Source organism: Protomyctophum bolini, assembly GCF_963924005.1.
Source record: "Protomyctophum bolini genome assembly, chromosome: 5".
NCBI lineage: Eukaryota > Metazoa > Chordata > Actinopteri > Myctophiformes > Myctophidae > Protomyctophum > Protomyctophum bolini.
The window spans coordinates 35,958,660-35,984,460 of NC_137866.1; the positions used below are offsets into that span (position 1 = coordinate 35,958,660).

Genomic DNA, 25,801 nt, shown 5'->3' on the forward strand with positions numbered 1-25,801 from the left:
GTGTGGGGGGGTTGGAAGGGTAGGCGAAAGAAAATGTCAAAGCCCATTCACATATTGAGTTGAGAAATGAAAGGCTATCTGACTAACTCCGAAAGTTGTCCGCTCTCCAGAATTCCAACCGACCAAAGTCTCCTCCTCCGTTATCGGCCACCCTGAGTTCAATTTGGTCTGAAAACCTTCAGAAGAAGAAATTGCCCAGGAGAAGAACACACATGGCGGATAGAAGCATTCTGGGGAAATTACATTTGCTGCGGAGTGTCCATTAGCCTGATTTATACTTAGTTGCATGCCGGTGTCGTATGCCGGAAATAGCAGATCTACAAGCTACAAGATCTACAAGCTCATGACCAGCCACACCGCTTGTAGATCTGCTACTTTCAGCCTGCAACACTGGTGCTCTACTTTAATTACTGCAGGTGCTCTACTCTAATTAAGCCAGTGGTTCTCAAAATGTCCTTGTGGGTCCCCAGCTAAATGCATTAATATGGCATCAAAATCAGTTTAACCACTTTAACCCTAATTACATCATATCTCGGTTGGGGGTCCACTGCCCTAAACATCCTGCCCCTACATATCAATTTGGGGGTCCTTGACCTGAAAATGTTTGTGAACTACTGAAGCAATTAAGCATTACAGTATACACTCGCAAATCCGCACGCACGCTTGCATCTAGCGCAGGCGTGTGCGTGCACATAAAGTAGTGTGGTGGAACAGGTGCTGAGCGTTGCCTCGCAGCAGGAATACATAATCCCTCCTCACACAGCCTCCCATCAAGGAGCCTTCTCCACTTTAAATCCCCCCTTTCCACGCTCATCATTAATTCATCTGTAACTCGCATGAAATTAGCCCCGTCGTCGATTCGTGATTCGGAAGGCGCACAATCCGATTAGAGGAGGGGGCAGAGAGCGCGAGAGAGAGATAGAGAGAGAGAGAGAGAGAGAGAGAGAGAGAGGCTGTGTAAAGACCTCGACGTGGGTATGAACTCTCTCCACAGATTAAGGAGAGGAGAAGTAGAAAAAAGAAGACAGAATAATAGTAGAATCTGAGAAAGAAGAAGTTGAAATGTTAAATAAACGCATTTTACAGGCTGTCGGTAAATGAAAAATACAATTCTTTCAGTTAATAAAGAAAACCTTATATTTCGAAAAACAAAGCAATACTGCCTCATCAAAGTTGGTGTTGTGACTTCATATATTGTCAATTACTTGCATGAGAGGGGGGGAGGTGGTGGAGTTAGCTGCTTTAGCAGCCAGTTTGAGGGTACAATGGAGTTAAGAGGTCTGAAGTGTTTTTTACGTTTGTTTAACCAACACACAGGCGTAAAGGGTGTCCAATAGCATTGATTTATGCCTGTATAACAAAATAAATGGAGTTAGGTGGTTTCTCCCCACAGCAACTATTATATGAAGCCAATTAAGGTAGAGAGAGAGACCTTTTGTGTGCAGTGCAGTGTTGTTTTTGACAGCAAATCTTGATTTCAGTTTTAGTCATAGTCTTGAATAGTTTTCACTTTGTTTTAGTCACATTTTAATCACCTGGAATGTCTTAGATTTTAGTCGACTAAATCTGCAGTTGATTTAGTCGACTAAAATGTATTTTAGTCATTACAATGGCGGTCCGCTGTAATGACACTTGCTGAAAATAGCCGATGTACAAGCTCACAACGCGTTGCAGCGCGACGCGTTGTGAGCTTGTAGATCTGCTATTTTCAGCATGCAACCAAGTGTAAAATGACTTGTACTGGATCTCTTGTCCACTAGTCCCTTCTTAACATTTTAGTCTAGTTTTTATTTGTTGACAAAATTGTCGGTATATTTAGTCTTACTTTTCATTTAGTTTCCATTTAGTTTTCGTCGGTGAAAAAAGGTAGTCGACGAACATTTTTTGTCTTCGTTTTAGTCGACGAAATCAACACTGGTGGGAGGACTTGAGCACGCCCCATTAGTGTCATACTGACAGTTGATCTCTCTCTGCTCTGTCTCTGTCTCTCTGTCTCTCTGTCTCTCTCTCTCTCTCTCTGTCTCTCTCTCTCTCTCTCTCTCTCTCTCTGTCTGTCTGTCTCTCTCTCTCTCTCTCTCTCTGTCTCTCTCTCTGTGTCTCTCTCTCTCTAGGTGGTCTAGAGGAGTCAGCAGTGGCCCGTCGGCTGCCCAAGGCCTACAGCACAGGCTTCATGGGCTGCGTGAAGGACGTGCTGGTGGACGGTGTGGAGCTCCACCTGGTGGAGGATGCCCTCAACAGCCCCAAAATACTACACTGTCCTGCCGCCAAATAGCCATGACACCCCCACCCCCTCCTCCCCCTCCTCCTACACCCCCCCTCCAGGAATAGAGAAAAGAGAACGAGAGAGAAAAGAAACGGAAGAATGAAAAATATATGGAGAAAAAAACCCACCCATTCCCTCCATCCATAGCGTCCCGTGTCTCCTGCTGTAATTATTTTCTATTTTTATATACTTTTCATCACTTTTTATATCGGAGAAAATGACAAAAATGAGTATGTTGTTTTAATTTCTATTTTTTGTTTTGTTTGTTTTTTGTTTTGTTTTGTTTTATATATAATTTTTTTGTCTGGGTTATTATTTCTTAAAATCTGCACCTCTGTTGACAGTATATATGCACCCATCCACCACACGCATGCATGTACACATGTGCGCGCGCACACACACACACACACGCAGGCACGCGCGCACCCACGCACACACTCGCCGATCCATCCCATCCGTCTCCAACCGCAGGCACACACCAACAAGATTATAAATATATATATATTTTGTTTTGTATCAAACCTTTTGTGATTTTAAAATTAAATGTCCGCTAGAAACACCTGCCTCCGTCCTATCCCCTCATACCGTCCCCCCTGGTCCTGTCCTCTCATACCGTCCCCCCTGGTCCTGTCCTCTCATACCGTCCCCCCTGGTCCTGTCCTCTCATACCGTCCCCCCTGGTCCTGTCCCCTCATACCGTCCCCCCTGGTCCTGTCCTCTCATACCGTCCCCCCTGGTCCTGTCCCCTCATACCGTCCCCCCTGGTCCTGTCCTCTCATACCGTCCCCCCTGGTCCTGTCCCCTCATACCGTCCCCCCTGGTCCTGTCCTCTCATACCGTCCCCCCTGGTCCTGTCCTCTCATACCGTCCCCCCTGGTCCTGTCCTCTCATACGTCTCCCCGTCCTCCAGCTCATTACTTGAAACACTGATCCCTGCACGGTGCCATATACACTACGGTGGTGGAAAGAGTACGACAAATGTTTTACTTAAGTTAATACTGCAATATAGAACTATTGTTACAAGTTACGAGTTGGGAATTTAAATTGTACTTGGAGTAAAAGTACAAAAGTATTGGCATCAAAATGTACTTGAAGTACCAAAGGTAAAAGTACTCTGCAGAATGTTTTCAAATGTATAAAGATCTTTTGAAAATAGCAGATTTACAAACTCAATGCGTCACACCGCGACGCATTGTGAGCTTGTAGATGGGCTATTTTCAAATGGTCGAAATGTATATAGGGCTTAAGTGGTTAATGTATGTTTTGTAATAATAATCAAAATCTGCAAAGTGACTAGTAACTACAGATTTTTAATAATTGTAGCGGAGTAAAAGTACAGTATTTGCTTCTGAGATGTAGTGTAAAGTACACTACAAGTAAAAAGTATTGGAAATTGGAAATACTCAAGTAAAGTAAAATACCTCAAAATTGTACTTAAGTACAGTACTTAAGTAAACATATTTAGTTACTTTCTACCCCTGGTTGCGCATCGTGTCGTGTGCCGGAAATAGCTGATCTACAAGCTTGTACGATAGATCTGCACATGTTTTGGTGTGAGACACTGGCACGTAACTATGTGTAGGCCTAACAGGCCTAACATTCACTCACACACATACCATATACACATACATACAGTACATACAGGGTTCGATTTGCTGTTGGGGTGTTTGGAGATAATCCATCCATGCCTTTTGATATCCTCACTCCTCACTAACTGGTCATTAATATTGTTTTCCTTCTATATTAAATACATGCATTTCCCATTGGGGAGGAACACAATTTAACGGTTTCATAAAGACTTTTAGCCGATATTATCATCTTAAGCCTGGAGTCGCTATTTTGGGTAAATTGGGCAATTCGCCACGCATCAAGAGCTTGTATTTTCAAAGTTTTTACTGTAAGGCTTAGGTGGGTAAAGGTGTTGTTGTTTTTCTTTTACAATCGAACCCTGCTCACAATCATACAGCATACTGTACATACATACATACATACATACATACATACATACACACAGTACATTCCTATGTGAGAGACTGGGAGGCATTATACTCTGTGTGTCCTGCACAAGCCTCAGAGAGCTGTAAAACTCATGGGACCTTTCAATGATCAAGCTGCTAAGAATGAACCTTTAACAATCCTTCAGAAGCACCGCACACCATCACCCCATCGCATAGTGCAAACAGGCCACTTCACACACAGAGTGTTACTGGCCCATTTCTACGCTCTCCGAGTTAAAAGTAGCACTCAACTATTTTACTGTGTACTCCTAGATATATGAATCTTCTCCGAGTTTTGCTTTTATTTTTAACTGTTCTTTACTAACACGCAGCCCCACCAGTGCTGAGACGGAGTGAGAGAAAGCGTTAGTGAGAGAATGACTTGCACCCTGTACCATTAGTCAAGTGCTTCAATGGAGAAACTAATCATCGCCATGAATAGATGTAAAGAATAACAGAGTATATAAATAATACCCGAGACTGTGAATACATGCGTACGATGGGTTCTCTGTCGGGGAGAATTGTGCTTCTCATGTATTGTTCCATCTATTTTTCAGAAATCAAGCAATCGGAGGTTAACGATGACCACTATAAATGCATGCACTTCTGCAGTGTTGGTTTTGATTGTTTCTTTCACTGTTGTTCACTGTTATTTTTTATTTCATTTTTTTTGTCCCTAAAGTGTTTTATTCTCAAATGTCACAGATTTTTGTGTGTGTGTGGCTACCCATGCCAGTAAAACAAAACAAAGTTCACTCTAGCAGGCTGAGGTATTTTTCCGCATAGCTCAGAGAAATATTGACCCTGTTACTTTTTCCCTCTGATGTTTTTATTGTTTTCTTTTTTTTTTGCGTGGTTCTGTTTTGGGTTTTTTATTCGGTGGGAGAGGTTACTTTTCGCTGGACCTTGAACGGTGCATACAGAGTTTGTTGCCACGAACGACCTTAAGGAGGTGCTAAAAGCAAAGGCTGCAGAGAAGAGAGCCTGCAGAAGATTGGAGTACTCTAGCAGAACTGAACTCGGGGATGTTCATCACGACCTACAGACGGCCGTCGACGACAGCAAAAAGTCTTTGAACTTCAAAAAAACAAATACTTTGTCAGAGAGTCTATCTCTTTTCCGAGGTCTGACCGAGAAGCTGAGAGTTCTCTCCGGCTGTTGGGGGACAAAGGGGACAAAAGTAATTTTTGTCAAGCCGTTCACAAAGGTGGAAAAAAAGGTGTATATTCACACTTGCAAATTAACATAGTAGTAATGCATGGGTTTGTATTGAATTCCATAACATTCAGAGAGCTGATCAGATGCACCGTGGAAAAAATCATCCTTTGCTGAACAACAATAAGCAGGCTGATAAGACTTAAAGACACTCTTGTTTATATGAGATAACATGGCAATATTATAAGACAAATATCATGCCTGTTCGTGGTTCGAGTATCAATGGTCTTGTACACTTTTTTCTTTTTCTTTTTCAAAGTTGTCCTCCCTCCAGAAAAAGCATCATTTTGACCGTATTTTTTGTACAGCCCTGCAATTTTTAAGTGTAAATTTAGTAAATGTGTAATCTGTGGACGTTTATGTTTTTTAGTATTATACACTGGAACCAAGTCTTAAAGCCGGATTCATACTTCGTCATGCGACAGCATCGCTTTGCCGGAAATATCCGACGCAAAAGCTCTCGTGAGTGTGTACGTCGGCTATTTTCGGCCAGCACCACCACCGGCGTACGACGGGATATAAATTGAGCATTACTTGTCTGTCCAACCACACGTGATGACGATATTCTCATGTCAAAAGGACCAGTCACACAGAGCACTAGAACGATAACTAACGATAACTACTGTATAACTATATCGTTCACCGTTGTCTATGTTATAGTTGTGGTTTGGACTTTGCCATCCACTTGACTTAGAACCATTTTTAAAACTATATCTTTATAGTTATGGTTATCGATGGTTATAGTGCTTGGTGTGAACGGCCCTAAGCGGGGGGGGAGGGGATATTCTAATGGTAGGACTTTGTAGCGTTGTGACCTCAAGCTGCAGTGTCCCGAAAGCTAAAACCCAGGAACCGGCCTTTCGTGTCCCCCAAGAAATGGCCACAAATAATTCTCCCGAGTCTTTTACAGACTATTTAGATGGACCCATTCCAGTGGTACTACTAGCGCTTAAAAGAAGGGAGATTCCTGTGCACTTGGAGAGGCACTTTGCAGACTAATCCTGTGGGTTTCAAGAAGACGAAAGAATAGACCGTTGCAATCTGTGGTTATTAGGGTTGAAATACTATGAATTGCCTTAAAAAGAAAAAAAAAGCTGGTCACTTCATAAACGGGTGACAAAAGATGTTTTCCATATAGCTGTTTCCATACTCTATTCTTTAGCCAGTGTATAACCTCATCCCCATACTGTAAATGAATAATACATAATAATAATAATAATTATATTAGTAATAATGCTCATACGAGGAAAAAAATATCCCAGTGGGGGGCCTCCAGAAAACGTCTCCTCTGGCTTTTTACAAAAAAAAACTTCTATTTACTGTTTTTTTGGATCTATTTTCTGTTCCTTATTTATGTCTACATGTGGATATCCCCCATGTCTGGCCTCTGGAATACTACTGTCTGTTTGTCTGTCTGTCCGACTGCCAAAACACTTCAACAGAAGGGCAGTGCGCCGAGTGAGAGTGGCATGACCTTGACCATTACTAACTTTATGACCTTTGTCTTGTGTTCCTACCACCATGAAAATAAAGTGTCAACCAAAATGGACCCCACTCTTGTCGGTCGTCTGGATTCATTCACCATCTCCAATTTACTGACACAGTGGTGGACAGAGCACTCAACCCCATGCAGCACTGGAATAGAGCCTCCATTCCTCCTGGTCAAATATTATTCAAAAGTACAAAGTTTGTGCATGTTCTTGTTAATGCCAATGCATTGCTGTATATTGATATTTTGAATTGTTTGTTTCCAGATGAGATTTCTTAAAAAATAATATAAAATAATGTGCGGGTCTGTGGAGGTCGCACCTGATCTCTGCGTCTATGGGAGGGGTGTAGGTGACAGGCTTCCCTGATTGGCTGAGCTTTTCGTCTTTGTATTCCCATGTATGTCATCAATCATCAACACAAGATCAGCAGTTTCTGATGACATCAGGGATGCCCATTATATTCATGTGGTAGTGGCTAGTGGTAGTTTGACCAGCACAGTGGGACTGTACATCATGTCCAGGGGGTGTACTTGTACATCAAGCCGTCTCACGCTACAGAAACAGGAGATAGGCTCCTGCCCCTATGGGCCTCGTGGCTTGGCAAGGCTTACTATGGTAGTGGGCAGTGCCGGTTCTAGGCCTTTTGAGGCCCCAGGCAACATATTTTTCTGAGGCCCCCACCTCCTGCTTTGCCACGCCAGAAAAAAATGTAAATTTGCCATGAAAATGCTTCAATCTGCTGCACTTTGAGATCAAAATTAAGAAGCTAGGTGGGGGTTATAGCTCATCGGTTTTTGATTTTTTTTGAAAAATAACAGGTGGGGCATGCATTCCCAATTGTTCCTGACTTGCGTTGTACGGTACCCGAGTAGGCTACATCTGTCTCACACTAACCTAACCTCTAACCTTTGGAAAGAAAACTTAGCAGCAATGTGCAACAAAAGAAAACGTATGAGATTGGTAGATCTATACATCCATACACTTATTTATAGAAAGTAGAGATATTATAGAAGGCATCCATACATCATTCATGCTTATCTTTGCACATAAATGATTCATATATTCAGTAGCCGCCTTTGGCAGACGGAGTAGCATCATGAGTCAGAAGCGCATCTCACAATGTGTTATTTTTATACTCGTTGGGGAAATCGGTTTTGTACAAAGGTCAGGGTGGATTGATAAATCCTGCAACAGAGACAGGCCCTCCTTAATGGCATGTCATCAGATGGCTCCAGCTGTGCCTTGACAGCTCTCACACTCCGGAAAAGACAATCTCATCAACATTGAAGCTTTTTGTTTTTCCTGACAGCCCAACAGTGGTGGAAGAAGTACTGCAGACTTAAGAAATACCACAGAATATAAGAATACTCTATTACAAGTAAAAGGCCTGTATTAAAACTTGAGTATGTAAAATAGGGCTTAGGGTAAATGTGTGTCTGTTTTTTTGTCATCTTTAGATCTACAAAGTAACAACTAGCTAAAGATGTCAGTGGAGTGGATTACAAGTACTGAGATGTAGTGGAGTAGAAGTACAATGCATTGAAAAATGGAAATACTCAAGTAAAAGTACTGTACCTCAAATGTCTACTTACAGTACTTTCCACTACTGAATACTACTCCTACTCTGTTTCAAACCTGATCACAATGAACGGTTCTTTTTTTCCTCTCTCACACACAAGCATAGGTGGAACGTAACTAAGTACATTTACTTAAGTACAATTTTGAGGTATTTGTACTTTACTAGAGTATTTCCAATTTCCAATACTTACTTCTACTCCACTACATCTTGGATCCAAATATTGTACTTTTACTCCACTACATTTATTTGAAAACTTGAGTTACTAGTTACTTTGTAGATTTTAATTATTACAAATTACAAAACATATGTTACCGACACATCAAGATCAGTTTCTTCTCAGCTAACGTGTAGTCCGTCCTCCTCTATGGCTGTGAATGCTGGTCACTTACACAAGCCCTACAGAAATCCCTGGACGGGTGCTACACCAGAATGTTACGTGTGGTACTGAACATCAACCAGGATGAGCACATCACCAACAAGCGTCTGTACGGGGCATTACCAAGTGTAACAGAGAAGATAGCAGTAAGAAGGAGGAGACTAGCTGGCCACTGCCACCGACACCAAGAACTCCCGGCCAAAAAGCTTGTACTGTGGGAACCAACACACGGGCATCGATTGAGAGGACGTCCCACACAAAGGAGCTGGCCAGATGTATGGAGAACCGAGATGACTGAAGACGCCGATGGAGGGCTCGTCTGAGGACGACGTAGAGAGAGTTAATCACTTCAGCCTTATACATTTTGGCCATTTGAAAATAGGCGATCTACAAGCTCGCAATGTGATGCATTGCGAGCTTGTTTTTATACATTTGATTTTTATACATTTGAAAACTTGAATAATGAGTACTTTATTCTGCATAATGAGTAGGCTACTTTTTCTTTTTGGTTCTTTAAGTACATTTTGTTGCCGATACTTTTCCATGTTTTTCTCAAGTACATGTTGAATTCCAGACGTTGTACAATATTAATTTACAGTAGGCCTATTGGTGCTTTTATTCTTAGGTAAAAGTGTGAGTAGGTTTTTCCACCACTGCACACAAGGCCCTGGCTGTCTGGCCGCATTACTCTCAATCTAAGTGCTCTTTGTTTTCCACAGGCAGATTTATACTACTTTGTGCAAGAGGATTTGCCTGTCTCAGGGCAGAACAGAGGCCAAAGGTCAACCCGGCAGGCCGGCACCAATCACCTCAGGGAAGAATGGACATCCTGACTGCATGGCCATCTGGGGTCTGTTCTCTATGACGGGAAAGCCATGCTATTTCATCCTGCTTCAAGCACTGCCAAACCAACCATGGCATCATCTTGGGTATCCAGGACATCGTTTAAAAAACATGTTCCAAAATGGTTAAAGGTCTTCTAGTAAGTGATAGTATTTGTTGAAATAAGTGTTAAATATCCATATATTCTGATGGCAATATGGAGATATATTGGGATACCAATTTTATCCAATCAGGACAGAGAACTCACAGGGTACAGAAAATAAGTGAAATTGGAAGTGATGGCACAGAGCAGTGAGCATGCAAAATTGGAACTGGGACACTGTAAAATTGGAAATGACTTTCTCATGATTGACTGAAATTGGCAACCGACCACTTGTAAAATGTATTTTATGTTTATTAAAGAGCTGGAGAGACGGGAGACCTCTGTTACTGTTGAGAAAGAGGTTGCAAAACAGCCAAAAGACTTCTAAAAAACATCAGACTAAAAACCTACTATGTTGGGTGCTGGACAAAAAATAACAGAGAATAAAAAGTGTCCACACACAAATTAATGCTCCCACAAGTCACAAGTGTATACATTTACTGTGAAAGGTAGCATTAGGTTGAGTCCATGCAGTCTCCAGACTTTTACTGAACAATCTATGATTACTATCAAAATAGACAATCAATCAATTTGAAACTCTGAGAACTGGGAATGTAAAATTAAAAATAAAGATGACTCAGCCTGGTGGAGATATTATGCTGCCCTGCCTCAAAACAGTCAACATCAAGATCATCAAGTGTTCAAGTTAAATTTAACTCAAATTAAATAATGGTAAATGAATGAGAGGATAATTTTACTGTGTAGATTTGCCTTTGTAGCATTATGCGGAAGCGGGGATTGAACCCATAGGGCTCCCACTCGCCAGACCAACTCACAACCTGTCTTGCCAATAGGGCTGAGCCAGGGCTGGGTCTTGGCTGAGGGCTACACCTTTATGATTCACAAGATAAGAAAATAGAAATCACTGGCTGTGGTTTCAGAAGTGATGTCTATGAGGGGTTCCCATGGTAAAATTCCCTTTACTTTCACGATGAAGCACATTCTCCATAAGTATACACAAGTATCACATAAGCAGATATTTCTTTCTATTTAAGTCAGCAAAGTTGTTATAAAGCACATTTTAATTCTCTAGCAATTTCATAATCCATATTGAGTAAGTATAGCCTAGTTAATTTGATATAAAATCGTTTAAAACATAATGAAAAGTTAAAATGTAAGAAGATAAACAAATTGATAAATTAATGTGTTTCAATATAGGTCTACACAAAGTAGCATAGGCCTACTGAATGAGTAGTTGCATATTATGCAACTACTTTGATTACCGGTATGTTGATTAGAAACAGGTGCCGATTTAGCCCCACAGAATGAGCTAGTGCTGAGGGATGGAGGGAACATACTGGGGCTAGTGCTGACTGTCAGTGTGAGAACAGCATGCACTTTTTTGTATTAAACCATCAACCATGTGGAATATTTTTGTTTTGATAAGTTATTTAAACGTTATATATTTTTGTATAGCTTATACGAAGACAATTTTGACCGCGAGCGAGTAAGCCACAACAAGCTATGATTTAAGCCGAAAGTAGCAATTGTACAATAACAATAGGATAGTTCTCAAAGGGGTTTTCCAAATGGACCCTTATATTCTATTAAACGGGTCTGTAACTCTGAGAATGTATAGTAGCACTGGAAGTTGAATTAAAGTTTGAGAACAAAATTAAGCACCGCTACTACTGATTGAAGCTGCACTGTCCCCTTGGAGGCGGGGTGTGTACGTTTGGTAGTTGAACGTTGTACAGATGCACCGCCCTCCCGGAGCGCTCCTCTATTCACACACATCACTGCACTGACTGTGCACAGGACGCAACAAGGGAAGGAAGGTTCACTTTACCCGACTTTCCCTTCTCGTTCGAGGACGACCGACAGCTTCCAAAGTCTGCTATGACGTCTCGCAGGTATGCCAAGATTATTATACTGACGTTAATAATTGCTGACATGCATATAAGCCCGTGCTATTTATTTATTTTTAACTTCCCAACCTCTGACTTCCCCGATCAAGACTCACTCACTGTGGATCAAAACGCTGTTCAAAATCAGCGCACCTTGACTGGCCGCCGTTGTAAACGTGTTCACGCGCACTGTCTGTCTGCATGCTTTAGATATTATTATAGTTGTGGACTGTTATCAACTATCAACTCAGCTCAGGCTTGTCTGTTTATGCTCTGGCGATCTACAGCAGCAGGAGAAGAGACGGGAGAATTCTCTCTCTCTCTCTCTCTCTCTCTCTCTCTCTCTCTCTCATATTGGCATGTGAAATATAACGTTTATATCACCAAAGAAATGTAAACACACATAGTCCACTTTACTTGCCAGAATCTGAACCCAGGCATGTTCAGTACACCAAAGTTTTATGTTAGAAATGTATTGGTCCCCAGCATGTAGAAACTGCCGTATGCTAACTTGTATATGAGCAATTTTTATAATTGGCATAATATGTAATACCATACCATTAACAACCTATGAGGGGGGGAAACAAAATTTCATCATGCTTTAAGTAACATATGATGTGTAAAACTAGGGGGTTTTCATGGTGCTGAATCCATTCCATCACATATTATGCCAATTATGAAAATTGCTCAACAGTTAGCATCCGGCAGTTTACCTGCTGGGGACCAATACTCAACATTTGTAACATAAAACCTTGGTGTACTCAAAATGTCTGGGTTCACAATGATGCTGTATGGCCTGGCAAGTATACTAACTATAGGTAACATTTAAACTTAACAAAGTGTAATGCTTTATGGTGTTGTCCACAGTTAACATCAATCAATCAATCAACGATTGCTCTGTTAAAACTAGGCATATGGAGCTTAGTCAATTCATATCATATTCACATGGAATCTTTTGATACATTACAACCACACACCCACTGTGTGTGTGTGTGTGTGTGTGTGTGTGTGTGTGTGTGTGTGATGCAGGAAATTGGGGGTGTAAGCTTTCTGTCAAAAGCAGGGTGCACAGTAGGCTCTGCTTTGCCCTGGTCTAGTTTGAGTTCGAGCTGTATATGACATAATCAATAGTAATACTGCATCTTATGTAATTTATCTTAATTATGAGAGTGCTGCACTGTACTGCACCAGGTGGCCAATGGCCATGAACCACAATGCCTAATGATTCATAGATACTCGTGTACTGCTTATACTTATTAAGTTCAAGTTGGAGGTACATTTACGAGTATTTAAAAATGTCCTCCAATATTGTACTTTTTACCCCACTACAATTATTTGAAAGCTTTCCTTTCTAGTTACTTTGCAGATTTCAAATAATACAAAACATACATTAAGCACTTAAGCCCTAGCTTATAGTATTCGAAAATAGCTTATCTACAAGCTTACATTGGGTCGCGAGCTTTAGATCAGCTAGAAGAGAAAAAGATTGACAAATCTTGAAAAATACTACTACTTTTACTTCGATACTTTTGTAGCCTGACACTCGAATTTTCATTTAGTTTCACTTCATTATTGCCATAACATGTTTTTTTTTTAATGGCCGTGGCTAGTGATTCAGGGCTGGAGCCAGACTAATACTTTTGAGCAATAATTTTGTACTTTTACTCAAGTTTGTAGAGAATAGTGACCTTTTGCACACCTACAGGGACAGTCGGAGCAGGCAACCAGTGCGAATAATGAGAGAAAAGAGGTCTTGCACACAAGTAAAAATGTACAGGCCATTTACTTAATTAAATAGAGCTTTTATTTATTTTTATTGTGGTATTGCTACATATAAAAAAGTAGTACTTATTTCACCTCTGGTGTTATTAATATAACAGTTTGTTGTCGTTTGTTCTAACAAAAATTTGATAATTTGCTTTGATGGGGAGTTACCTGCCAAGGTGACCTCCCACATAGTTGCTGTCAGGCAGAAACGTCTTATCTCCATATTTGCACTTTTTATGTTTTATAGTAAATTAACTGCTTTGTCATACCACAGTGTCACACTAAAGTAGCAAACATAGCCGCTCTACAAGCTCCAATCGCATCGCCATGCATGGCGTTTTGAGCTTGTAAATCGGTTATTTTTGCTATGTTACTTTTTATTTGAACTCCGAAAAGTAACAGTTTTTGACATATGAGGTTTCCACCTTACAGAGACTGTGGTGTGGGCTTGTCATTAGCAGCGTTATGTGAAAATAAAAGCCTTGTCAGCCATCTGACAGTTTGCAGTTTACACAAATAGCTTGGCTTTTATATGGGTGGAAAAAAGATAAGACATGCAGCGGAACACATGGGAATAGGAATTCTATCCTGCAATCTACATCTTGCAGGTGGGCTGCGAAACCCACCAGGATTAGATAACAAAAATCACACCTGTGTGAAGTGAGGGGCGCTAATATATTAAAGTCTAACTCATGTTGATTAGGTGATGAAATGGTGATGTAAAACAAATGGTGCCAAAACAAACATTAAATGCCATTAACAATAAAGAGACAATATGACGTAATGAGGGACAATATGACGTAATGAGGGACAATATGACGTAAATCTTCCCTTCATTGTCAATGGCATTTTTAAAACAAACATTGAACTAAAAACAAACATTAAACCTGTATATATAGGAGGGGCTAGCGCCCCTCAAAAATAGCAGATCTACAAGCCCACAATGTGCGGTGTTGAGAGCTTGTAGAACTGCTGTTTTTTTAAATGTTGGATAGGATAGGACTTAATAATGAAGCTCACTTTGTGTATATTAAAATGTACTTGTTTGCTTATATATTAAATTAAACAAACTTTAATAGGCCTATTGAGAGAAACATTTAAAATATTTGACCTCCAAAATCAGGATATTAATACAAATAAATCATTATTTCGATAATCTTCCACGATTATGATTAACGAACAATTACTTATGAAATACACTTTATTTTACACTGCCATCGTAGTTTTCTGACAAGATCTGAACTGTAAATATTACGTGCTCACCACTCACTGTTGTACAACACCTTGTACAACAAAGTATAACACAGGGTTAAGTGGTTTAATCAGACTAATGCATTTAGTCAATTATAGAAAACTGGGTCGATTCCTTGATATATAAGGGAAAAAAGTTTAGATATAGAATCAGAATCACAATTATTACTTTTCTTCAAGATCTCTGTGGATTTGCAAGCTCAAAACTCTTGTAGATCTGCTACTTTTGATGCTTTTGTCAGTTTTGTGTGATGCTGTAGTTTGAGCACGCTATCTGACCTACAGATAGCGTGTGTAGTAGCAGGTAGGCCTACACGATGTTTAGAACATCATATATGCAGGTGTGTGTTCTTTTAGGAACATCAGCATCGTATGCAGGTGTACACATAACATGCTGCCCTGAGGCGAAGTTAAACATAGTAGCAGCAGTTAAAGTGCTGTTCAATAGGTATGGCCAGTTTGTATTAACCACCTTCACAGCACAGGTATAATTCACCTCAGGTATAGAAGAACAACTACGGTATGCAAGGTATACTGTATATATATTTGGTTAATTGCGTAGCCATTCATTGGACCCCCCAAAAATTCTGGCATGGGTCAAACTCTAGTTAATTTCTCCCTTTCACAGAACAAAGCCTGTTGAATTCTGGCTGCATTAAATATTGGCCTTTGAATGTGTGTGGATATGGCCAGGATCCCAGTGCACCCTAGGTGGTGTGCCGAGAACCAAAGCTGCTGTCATTTCGACGCGGCTCCCATTTTTCGAGCCATGTGTAGCATTCATGACATCTATTTGTTGCATTTTCGGTCAAGACTTCGCAGTATAAAGTACTGGTTCTCAACGTCGGGTCAGGGGAGCACCAGGTCTCCAAATGAAACGTTACGATGAGAGAGTAGGCTACAAATTGAAGTTGAACCAAATGGATCATCAAGCCCCTTTCCCCCCTCAACCTGACTTCGGAAGTAGTGTACAAAGTTTATAAGAGCTGTTCCAACCTCCAGCGGTTTCCATGTTTAGTCGCCGGCCGGCTCAGACAGTCATCAGACAGTCTGATGGTTGGTCATTCTATACTTCCTGCCACCAAAGTGCCATGCAGGGGGGGCGCTGCCTGCAGCACAACAATGGCCTGGGTGCAACCTCTGTCTGACAGAGAGGGACGTGTATAACAGCTGACTCATGTCTATAATATTGCCCACTAAATCTAAAAGTGCACGTGAGCTGTCTTTTTGTTTGACCCCGGTGAACAACAAAGTATAATATAACTGCAAGCAGCGATACAACGGGGTCAAGCCCTCTCTTCACAACGTCTCCTCTTTAAATAGCTGGTTGGAGACTGGAGTTCACGTCACTTATTTTTGTTACACTGATTGGCTGAAGGGGTTGTCTGTCACTGCTGTATTCCCGCAGCCAACCATGCATTAGTAGGGTCGAGACAGGGTCGAGTGGGTACGAAAATCTTTGATGTTGCTTTTTTGTTGTAAAAAAGTGGATAGAGAAGATCACATAATTCATTCATTGGAAGATCTAAATGTCAGACGTCCTTTGATGAATGACTGTGAGCTTCATTTCTTGAGTGATTCCTACGACCCTCTACCAGTCTACCATATTGCCGAATTTCGTGGAAAACAACAGCACGGAACTGCCAAAACTGCGAAAAATGGCGGTAACAACAGGCCTAGTTATTAAGTTATTATTAAAAGTAATCAATATAATGATCGATAACAAAATAATCCATAGTTGCAGCCCTTAGTGAGCTAATGGATTGTCTATTTTCGACAGTGGTAGGTGGTAGGTAGGTCTAAGTATAAATCAAGGCTAAACTGGTGGTGATCGACCACAAAGGAAAAGCACAGACACAATGTCACACTTTGCACCGTCACAGTCACAAATGGTGTTATACCCATTTTCCACTATTGGAAAGCACCTCTGGCCCTAGTGTTTTGTTTATGGAACAGGCCTTGTCGTCTGTCACTGAAACTGATTCGACAAAGCTTTGAGCCCATGAGTCAAGCTTTTTTTTTTTTTTTTGGCTGATAAGGCGACAGGAAAACAACTGGCCATGTGGAGCAGTGAGATAGCACAGCCGAAAATTTCCAGGAGTGCTCCCAGCCGAGCGCTTAATGTTTTTTCTCTTCCAGATCCATATTTTTGGCGTTGTATTCCTATTAACTCATAAGGAAGTGAGGGAAACAAAGGAAAGGAATGCAGGAAAAGCTTTGAAAAATGGACCACGGTGGGATTGTGAACCCAAAGTATTTACTGGGGGAGTTTTGTGTCTTGAGATGTTGTAGCCGTGACATCACCCACCCCTTCCAGTGGTTCTCAAAGTCGGGACCCCCTTGGGTTCTTGAGGGCATTCTAGGGGGTCCCCAGCTAAATTGATATAGCATCAACATCAGTTTAACCATTATTTCCCTTATTACCCTATTGCCTATTTCATTAATGTCAGCTATGTTTGAACATTTCAGAAAAACATTTTTGAATTATTGTTTTATCTCCTGTCACAGTATGTAGTATGTACAGTATGAAACACTGACTGCCTTGATAAATTCACATGGCACCGAAACAACAAATCCTGAAATTGTCATCGCTGGAAAACGCAGGAAAGTTTGCGTTCTCAAAAAACGTTGCTAGATCTCAACGTTTGTGAGCTTGTAGATCGCCATGAAAAGATGAACCATGGAGATACAAGGTTTCTGCCCTACACTGATGATGATATGATTCATGGAACAATGCTTTTCACAAGTTGAATGAAATGAGTGGAAAAGAGGAACAAGCCACTGACTAACGTTTCCCATCGAACCTGTCTATGTGGATATATTGACGCCACAGCACTGACAGCAGCACAATTATAGGAAATAGGGCACACAAAGTGGTGGTGCACCTGAACTAATATAGTTGTCTCTATGGAGTGTGTCACTGTTTTCTTGTTTGAACTTACATGTGAAACACTGTGAGGTTTTCATGATATTACTCAAGTGGTGGAAAGTATTTAAACACATATTTTAGTATTTTACTCTTCACTCTTTTTGAGTTCTGCTCCATTTGAGTACTTCTCCCAGGCCAGCACTGACTGAAATAATATATTCTCTATGCCAGTGTGTCACTGTGAGCTTGTTTGAACTCAGATGTGAAACATTGTGAGGTTTTCAGGATGCATGCACTATAGGCCTATAGATTATTCAACTATGCTGGTGAATGGCCTCTGTTCTGTTTTGAATCAATACACACAGTAATGCAATGTGAATGTAACATTTATCCCTTCAAACACTAATATGACTTGGTCATTAAACTTGGGCAGCAGACCAACATTCCTTATTGATTTCTGTAGCAAAATTGAACAATGTCTCTGTGAAATTGCCTTCTCTCTTATAATATTGAGAGAAAGAGTGATGTCTTACATTTTATTTTTACATTTTACAATTGTCAGGGAGTGGATTGAAATGATTTCCTCAAACGAAACACATTCTTCCGCAATTGGTTTATGGTATTCTGTTGGCAACCTACGGATATGATGCAGCATTTTGTACAAAACGGGCTACTCCTGAAAACTTTGGAAGGCAATCTTAGCTAATCAGTGTAGGATCTGAGAAATCCAACAGGCTCGTCTTGATCACATGACTACAGAGATCATGTGTACCGATTTGCGTGAGATTTGGATGAAATCTGTGCGACTAACATAAACAATGTGTTTTGCAGAAATCGGCCTCATGGTGGCGCTATAACCTGGCAGATGTGGAGGGATGCAGGGAAAATGTTTTTCCATGGCCTCTAGGGAGTGCGCATACATAAGTTGTCGATACAGTTATAGGTAAAAACAGGAATTGGCCTGTTATAGCACCACCGTGAGGTGGATTTGGGAAAAGAATAGTGGCATGTCGTCCTCGGTCTAGTGGAAATGTGCGTGTATAATTTAATGGAATTTGGACACTGTTTGTGATTTGTGGCATTTTGTTCTAAACAGACCAATCATTTGAGTTTTGGAAGCCAATCTTAGCCAATCAGGATGGAAGATGGGAAATTGTGCAGATCTGTGTTGATCACATGATTATGGAGATAGTGTATACCGAATTGTGTGATGTATGGATAAAATGTGTACGAGTTATCTACAGAAATGTGTTTTGCCTAAATCGGCTTCATGGTGGCGCTATAACAGGCCGTTGAGGAATATTTGTGGCAGAGGTTCGTCGTTGGCATCCAGGGAGTGTGTGTGCAAAGTTTGGCATGGATCGGGCCAACGGTGCCGGAGATTAGCTGATAACGGACGGACGGAAGGACACACACACACACACACACACACACACACACACACACGGACGGAGTGCAAAACAGTCTCTCCCCATGCCTTCGGCCTGGTGAAGACAATAAACATGTGCTATTCCTGTATAGTAAGTTAGTAACTGAGCTAAAACCAAAGGGTGTCAAATGTGAGAGCATAAATGTATGGTATTTGGCTTTTATACTCCCTGATTTATTATTCACTTTGAATTATTGTAGTAGTCGTAATCACAAAGTCTTGAACTGAACTACTTTAAGGAGTATCGTAACAGTCAATAAGGCTGTTAAGAGTTTCTATATGTCAGTGTTTCAGAATGGTGGAGTAGCTAGGCAGAATGTTCATGTTCTGTACCGTTACACTCTCATACAGCCTGTTGAATAGGAGTTCACCAGGGGTTAGTTATTAACTGTTAATGTCAGAGGTAGAGCGCTCACTGCGGAGCTAAGGCAATTGTTCCATGTTGGCGTCCTCTAGAAACACGTGGGTAAAAGTCACTAATGTGCGACGTGCGTTCTATAGAAGTTCAGTTGGCAAAGCGAGTATCGGATTTCAGGGGCAATTCAACGTGCTTTACATCACGCAAACAAAACGCATTATAAGAGCCAGGTTATTCGAATTAAAGCTATGGCGAGCTCTCGCCAAAGAATAGACTGATTTATTTCCCTTCTATGGATGCATAAATCCCAATTCATACTTCATCGTACAATGGTGTGGTGCTCTGAAAATAGCCGATGTGCAAGCTCAGTCACAATGCGCTGTCATGCCGCTGTGGTCTTGCATATCGGCTATTTTCAGCTCGTCGGCATGCCACGCAGTGTTGCCAAGAGATGTGGAGCATCCAGTGATGGTGGGTGGTTTTTACAACACCCTCCGCCCCCACCCCGCCCCTAACCCAGATCATCATCAGCATGGCTAAAAACAACTCCGACATTACCCAAAAAAAAACCACACACCCCGGGGCTAGTCTGGGAACAGTAACCTGACGGGGGTCTCTAAAGCCACGCTGGCTGGCCGGTACTAAATATATCACCTTTTTGTCAGCACCGGCCCCCGCTGGGGGGGGGGGGTTTAGGGGGGGTGGCTTTAAATAGCGCAGTGCTGTATTGAACTTGAGACATTATGTAAGAGGATAGAGCAGAAGCAGAGGCTGGATGCACGTGGGACCTCTGTCACGCCTCCCCCCGCCCACACACACACACACACACACGGCCACAGCCAGCCGGCCGGCAGAGAGAGGCCGTCGTTCCGTGACTGTCTGCGGCCTTAACCTACAGCCTCCAGCTGTCTCTGTTTCTCTGTGTGTGTATACTCTGTCCTCTCTCTCTCTCTCTGTGTGTATACTCTGTCCTCTCTCTCTCTCTCTCTGTGTGTATACTCTGTCCTCTCTGTCTCTCTCTCTCTCTGTGTGTATACTCTGTCCTCTCTGTCTCTCTCTCTGTGTATACTCTGTCCTCTGTCTGTCTCTCTCTCTGTGTATACTCTGTTCTCTGTCTCTCTCTCTCTCTGTGTGTATACTCTGTCCTCTGTCTGTCTCTCTCTCTGTGTATACTCTGTCCTCTGTCTGTCTCTCTCTCTGTGTATACTCTGTTCTCTGTCTCTCTCTCTCTCTGTGTGTATACTCTGTCCTCTGTCTGTCTCTCTCTCTGTGTATACTCTGTTCTCTGTCTCTCTCTCTCTCTGTGTGTATACTCTGTCCTCTGTCTGTCTCTCTCTCTGTGTGTATACTCTGTTCTCTGTCTCTCTCTCTCTCTGTGTGTATACTCTGTCCTCTGTCTGTCTCTCTCTCTGTGTATACTCTGTCCTCTCTGTCTCTCTCTCTCTCTGTGTGTATACTCTGTTCTCTGTCTCTCTCTCTCTCTGTGTGTATACTCTGTCCTCTGTCTGTCTCTCTCTCTGTGTATACTCTGTCCTCTCTGTCTGTCTCTCTCTCTGTGTGTATACTCTGTTCTCTGTCTCTCTCTCTCTCTGTGTGTATACTCTGTCCTCTGTCTGTCTCTCTCTCTGTGTGTATACTCTGTCCTCTGTCTCTCTCTCTCTCTGTGTATACTCTGTCCTCTCTGTCTCTCTCTCTCTCTGTGTGTATACTCTGTCCTCTGTCTGTCTCTCTCTCTGTGTATACTCTGTTCTCTGTCTCTCTCTCTCTCTGTGTGTATACTCTGTCCTCTGTCTGTCTCTCTCTCTGTGTGTATACTCTGTCCTCTCTGTCTCTCTCTCTCTGTGTGTATACTCTGTCCTCTGTCTCTCTCTCTCTCTGTGTATACTCTGTCCTCTGTCTCTCTCTCTGTGTATACTCTGTCCTCTGTCTCTCTCTCTCTCTGTGTATACTCTGTCCTCTCTGTCTCTCTCTCTCTCTGTGTATACTCTGTCCTCTGTCTCTCTCTCTCTCTGTGTATACTCTGTCCTCTGTCTCTCTCTCTCTGTGTATACTCTGTCCTCTGTCTGTCTCTCTCTGTGTATACTCTGTCCTCTGTCTCTCTCTCTCTCTGTGTATACTCTGTCCTCTGTCTCTCTCTCTCTCTGTGTATACTCTGTCCTCTGTCTCTCTCTCTCTCTGTGTATACTCTGTCCTCTGTCTCTCTCTCTCTCTGTGTATACTCTGTTCTCTGTCTCTCTCTCTCTGTGTATACTCTGTCCTCTGTCTCTCTCTCTCTCTGTGTATACTCTGTCCTCTGTCTCTCTCTCTCTCTGTGTATACTCTGTCCTCTGTCTCTCTCTCTCTGTGTATACTCTGTCCTCTGTCTGTCTCTCTGTGTGTATACTCTGTTCTCTGTCTCTCTCTCTGTGTGTATACTCTGTCCTCTCTGTCTCTCTCTCACTCTGTCCTCTCTGTCTCTCTCTTTCTCTCTCTCTCTCTCTCTCTCTCTCTCTCTCTCTCTCTCTCTCTCTCTCTCTCTTCCCCCCCCCCCCCCCCCCTGCCCCAGGCCAGATACAGGGGAGTAGGGAGCCTGGTTGTTGTCAAAAGGAAACCTATTCTTGGAAAGCCCTTAGCCACTGCTGCCGTCATGGTCTGCTTAGGAGGACCTGACTAGATGAGAAATGCAGGCACAATATGGACATGCATATATTGGTGACTTTGTGTTGCAATGACGATCATTTGCTGCGAGTCTGAGTGCAGGCATGTTTAAAAGTTACAGCCAAGCGTGGACATAAAGGTTAATCATTAGGGAAAGCATGCAGAAAGAGAGAGAGTGTACAGTGTGGTAGGGAGATAAGGCGAACAAAAAGGCAAATGCACACCACATTAAGGGCTAATTTATACAGGTTGATTGTTCATTCAACTATGTGGCTATGCTATGATTATAATTATATACAGAGGAATCAGTGACACTTGTTTTGATATTTGATTATATGTCTACTTGGTATACTTACTGTACACAGATGCACGCAAAAGATGTTGATTGTGTGGAGAGGAATAGACTCTAGGAACATAAATAAAATCTAGGGATATATAGATACTGTATGCAGGGCTTGAACACAGCTGTAAAGTCTGACCATTGTGACCAAAATATATCAGTCTGGCTGATATAAATGAAAATGTTTCATCGATCCAACACTTATGTTTATTCTATACGCTCACAAGGGGTCACATACCCATTGTGAATGAGTAGACAGAAATTGTACCATCTTATAAGCATTAGCAAGGACCAATTATATGACGATAATGTTTGAAAATGGGTGAGAAAAAAATGGTTGTGCGTGAGGGGGATGGGCAGCTTGAAAGGAGTCTAAAACGCCCTTAAATCCACCCCTGGGTGGTTCATGGCAGGCCGGACAGGAGCGGAGGCTCTGGAGAAGTCTTAACTCGGCAGCTTAGTAGAATGTCACAGGGGACATTTAAGAAGCTTTCAGCCCGCATGGTGCCCTGTCTAGCCACCGCTCTGCAAAGTGACAGAACGCAACCTTGTAGAGAAAGTCTTGCACTGTGTCCTGGATTGACTTGGTAGTGGTCTCGTTGTGTGTACATGGGTGGATTGTCTTGGTAGTGGTCTCATTGTGTGTACATGGGTGGATTGTCTTGGTAGTGGTCTCGTTGTGTGTACATGGGTGGATTGTCTTGGTAGTGGTCTCGTTGTGTGTACATGGGTGGATTGTCTTGGTAGTGGTCTCATTGTGTGTACATGGGTGGATTGACTTGGTAGTGGTCTCATTGTGTGTACATGGGTGGATTGACTTGGTAGTGGTCTCGTTGTGTGTACATGGGTGGATTGACTTGGTAGTGGTCTCATTGTGTGTACATGGGTGGATTGACCTAACAGACAACGCTGGGCAGAAACTTTGCATTTCATCCACATTTTGACTTTTATTTTATTTTAATTAATGCCCTACCCCTACCTTATCATACAAAAGTGTTGTTGTCTCTATTTCACTATATTTAAAATGTTTGGAAAGTATAAGTGGAAGTGGTTATTGGTTAAGTGTGTCTGTGGCTTTTAAATATTGAAGCAATGATAAGCATTAATAAGAACGTGTGACTAAATAACTCGGATCCAATGGAAAACCGATTTCCTGAAAAATTACAGTTTTGGACATACACTATTTCCACCCGACGCCGGTAGCAGTCTTCCTGTGGGTGGAAAATAGTCTTGGGTCTGAGAGAAAAGCACTGCTGATTTTTTTGTTTTGATTAGCCGTTCCAATATTGTGGTTAAAGCACGACTAGAAAGCTGTTCAGATTGCTTCCTCGAAACGACCTGTTGTATAATTCCTCTTTTACATCCTGTTTACATCGAGTGTAATATTCGCTGCGGCCTTTCACCTGATGCGTGAGGAATAGCCCGACAGATGTTGATTGATGATTAAAATACATTTCTATTGAAAAATAGTAAAATACTAACTAATACAGAGTGCACACAGGTTCCGAATGTCGAGTAAACATCCGTGGCAACAGGGTCAGCAGTTTCAGCACTATTTATTTTAGATGGGCTTTGTGTGTGGATTTCTACTGATTATAGGGAGGCAGAGACCAAGACTATCATATAGATACCGTGGTAAAAGTCAGACTTGATAAAATACATCTACTGTATGTAATGATAGTCTTGATCCAAGGCTAGGTGGAAAACTAAAACTATTCTAAGGCGCTTGTGCCTGAAGATATACAGTATTCTCGTGGGGTTTTTCTTTCTACTTCTGTACTTGAACTGTCTTACTTTGCCATGCTTTTGTGGCTGTGCTCTCTTGCAGGTTCTTTGTAATGTGGGCCTTGGGGTTGTCTCTCTGCGCCATTAAATTCCAAACAGTGTTTCAGCCTGGCTTGTTGCAAAAGATAGATACTGAGATCGTACAAGCAAGCTCACAACTTCACATCACTTCTTTTCTTTTCTTTTTTTTGTTTTGTTTTTGAAAAATATTGAAAACGTTTGAAAAAAGAAAAAGTTAAACTATAGTGTTTAAGTGGATAATCACACGATTGGCTGCCGTTAAGTTTCCCTGGGTTCAGTTATCATTTTCTATCTCACTGGCAGATGGAAAATCAGGCCCCCCCCTCCCTACCACCCCCCCACCCTTAATTCCAAACAGCCACAAATAATGGCTTAATGGCATGCTGCTGAATTGGCTCGATTGGGCTTTTTAGCTTGCCTAGAGTTAACTATTATCCAGTGTAAAGTATGCTGCCCAGCATTACGTGTAATCTCCCAGCACCGGCAACACAGCTGTTGCATTTTAGCCGCCAACAAGATAGCACTGTGAGTGCACGTGTGCCACTGCCAGGGGAGCCTTCATCACTGTGAGTGCACGTGTGCCACTGCCAGGGGAGCCTTCATCACTGTGAGTGCACGTGTGCCACTGCCAGGGGAGCCTTCATGGGCTCTCACTCAGCAACCAGTGGTAGAAAGGATATCGTTGCTGCAGGAACCTCTTATCTCCATATTCTAACTTGTTGTGTTTTTCCGTAAATGAACGCCCAACTTGATCATTCTACAGCGCGTCACACAGAAGCATCAACAGTAGCAGATCCCCAAGCTCCAAGCTCTGAGGTTGTGGATCTGCTACTTTTGCAGAAAGCCTGCGATTTCTTTTAGCTTGCATTCCCCATCGATGATGTCACTGGTGGACGGGTTTCTGAACTGCTCACAGCCCTCCCATGAGACAGACTGAGTAGGAAAAAAATCACACCCGTGTGAAGTGAGGGGCGGTCTTATCATCATACATCATCTCATTCCGGCCAATCAGAATTTGCGTCCTCACCTTCGTCATCAATGTTTGTCCAATTGTCCATTGATTTGTCAATGACATTTAATGTTTGTGTTGGGACAAAAATTGGGTTACATATACACTAAAGGCTGGGCATAGGATCACCCCTCAAAAAATGAAGATGGGTTGAAAGGTGTTGAAGTAACAGATATGAGTACCGGTAGTTGGCCTTGGCATTACATGGAGGATCAGAGAGTAGAGGATGCTGGGAATGTAGCTGGACATCCACCGCTGTCTGTATGGAGCTGCCCGGCAACTGGGAAGCGGTGCAATTACACTGGTCTGTGCCCGTGGGGGGGGGGGGGGTGTCTATAGACAGGCAGCCTCTCGTATCAGGTCTGCTCACGCTTATCCAAATCCCAGATTAACCCCCCCCCCCCCTCCCCCCCCACACACAGCACACTCTCGCTTGCTCTGTAACACGCTTACAGTAACCTCCCTGACCTATCTCTCTCTCTCTCTCTCTCTCTCTCTTCTTCTATACATTTTCAATTCAATTTCAATTCAATCTGTCTTGCTGTCTAACGTAGCACAAGCCCTCCTTCTTCCTCCCCCCCTC

At 42.2% G+C, this 25,801-nt stretch overlaps 2 protein-coding genes across 8 annotated transcripts in view; both read left to right on the top strand.

Moving 5' to 3' along the window:
* Positions 1-7,022, top strand: part of agrn (agrin) — a 347,396-nt gene extending 340,374 nt beyond the window's left edge. For all 4 annotated transcript variants that reach the window (XM_080763911.1, XM_080763912.1, XM_080763913.1 and 1 more), the window contains one exon: positions 2,112-7,022. In XM_080763911.1, coding sequence (XP_080620037.1) covers positions 2,112-2,272 — 161 coding nt within the window. In that variant the 3' untranslated portion in view covers positions 2,273-7,022. The remainder of the gene's footprint in view (positions 1-2,111) is intronic.
* A 4,619-nt stretch (positions 7,023-11,641) lies between these two features.
* The window catches only part of ptpn11b (protein tyrosine phosphatase non-receptor type 11b), a 53,441-nt gene continuing 39,281 nt past the window's right edge, over positions 11,642-25,801 (top strand). For all 4 annotated transcript variants that reach the window (XR_013964080.1, XR_013964081.1, XM_080763934.1 and 1 more), the window contains exon 1: positions 11,642-11,758. Coding sequence is in view for 2 of the 4 variants with exons in the window: in XM_080763934.1 (XP_080620060.1) it covers positions 11,745-11,758 (14 nt within the window). In the remaining 2 variants the exon portion in view is untranslated. The remainder of the gene's footprint in view (positions 11,759-25,801) is intronic.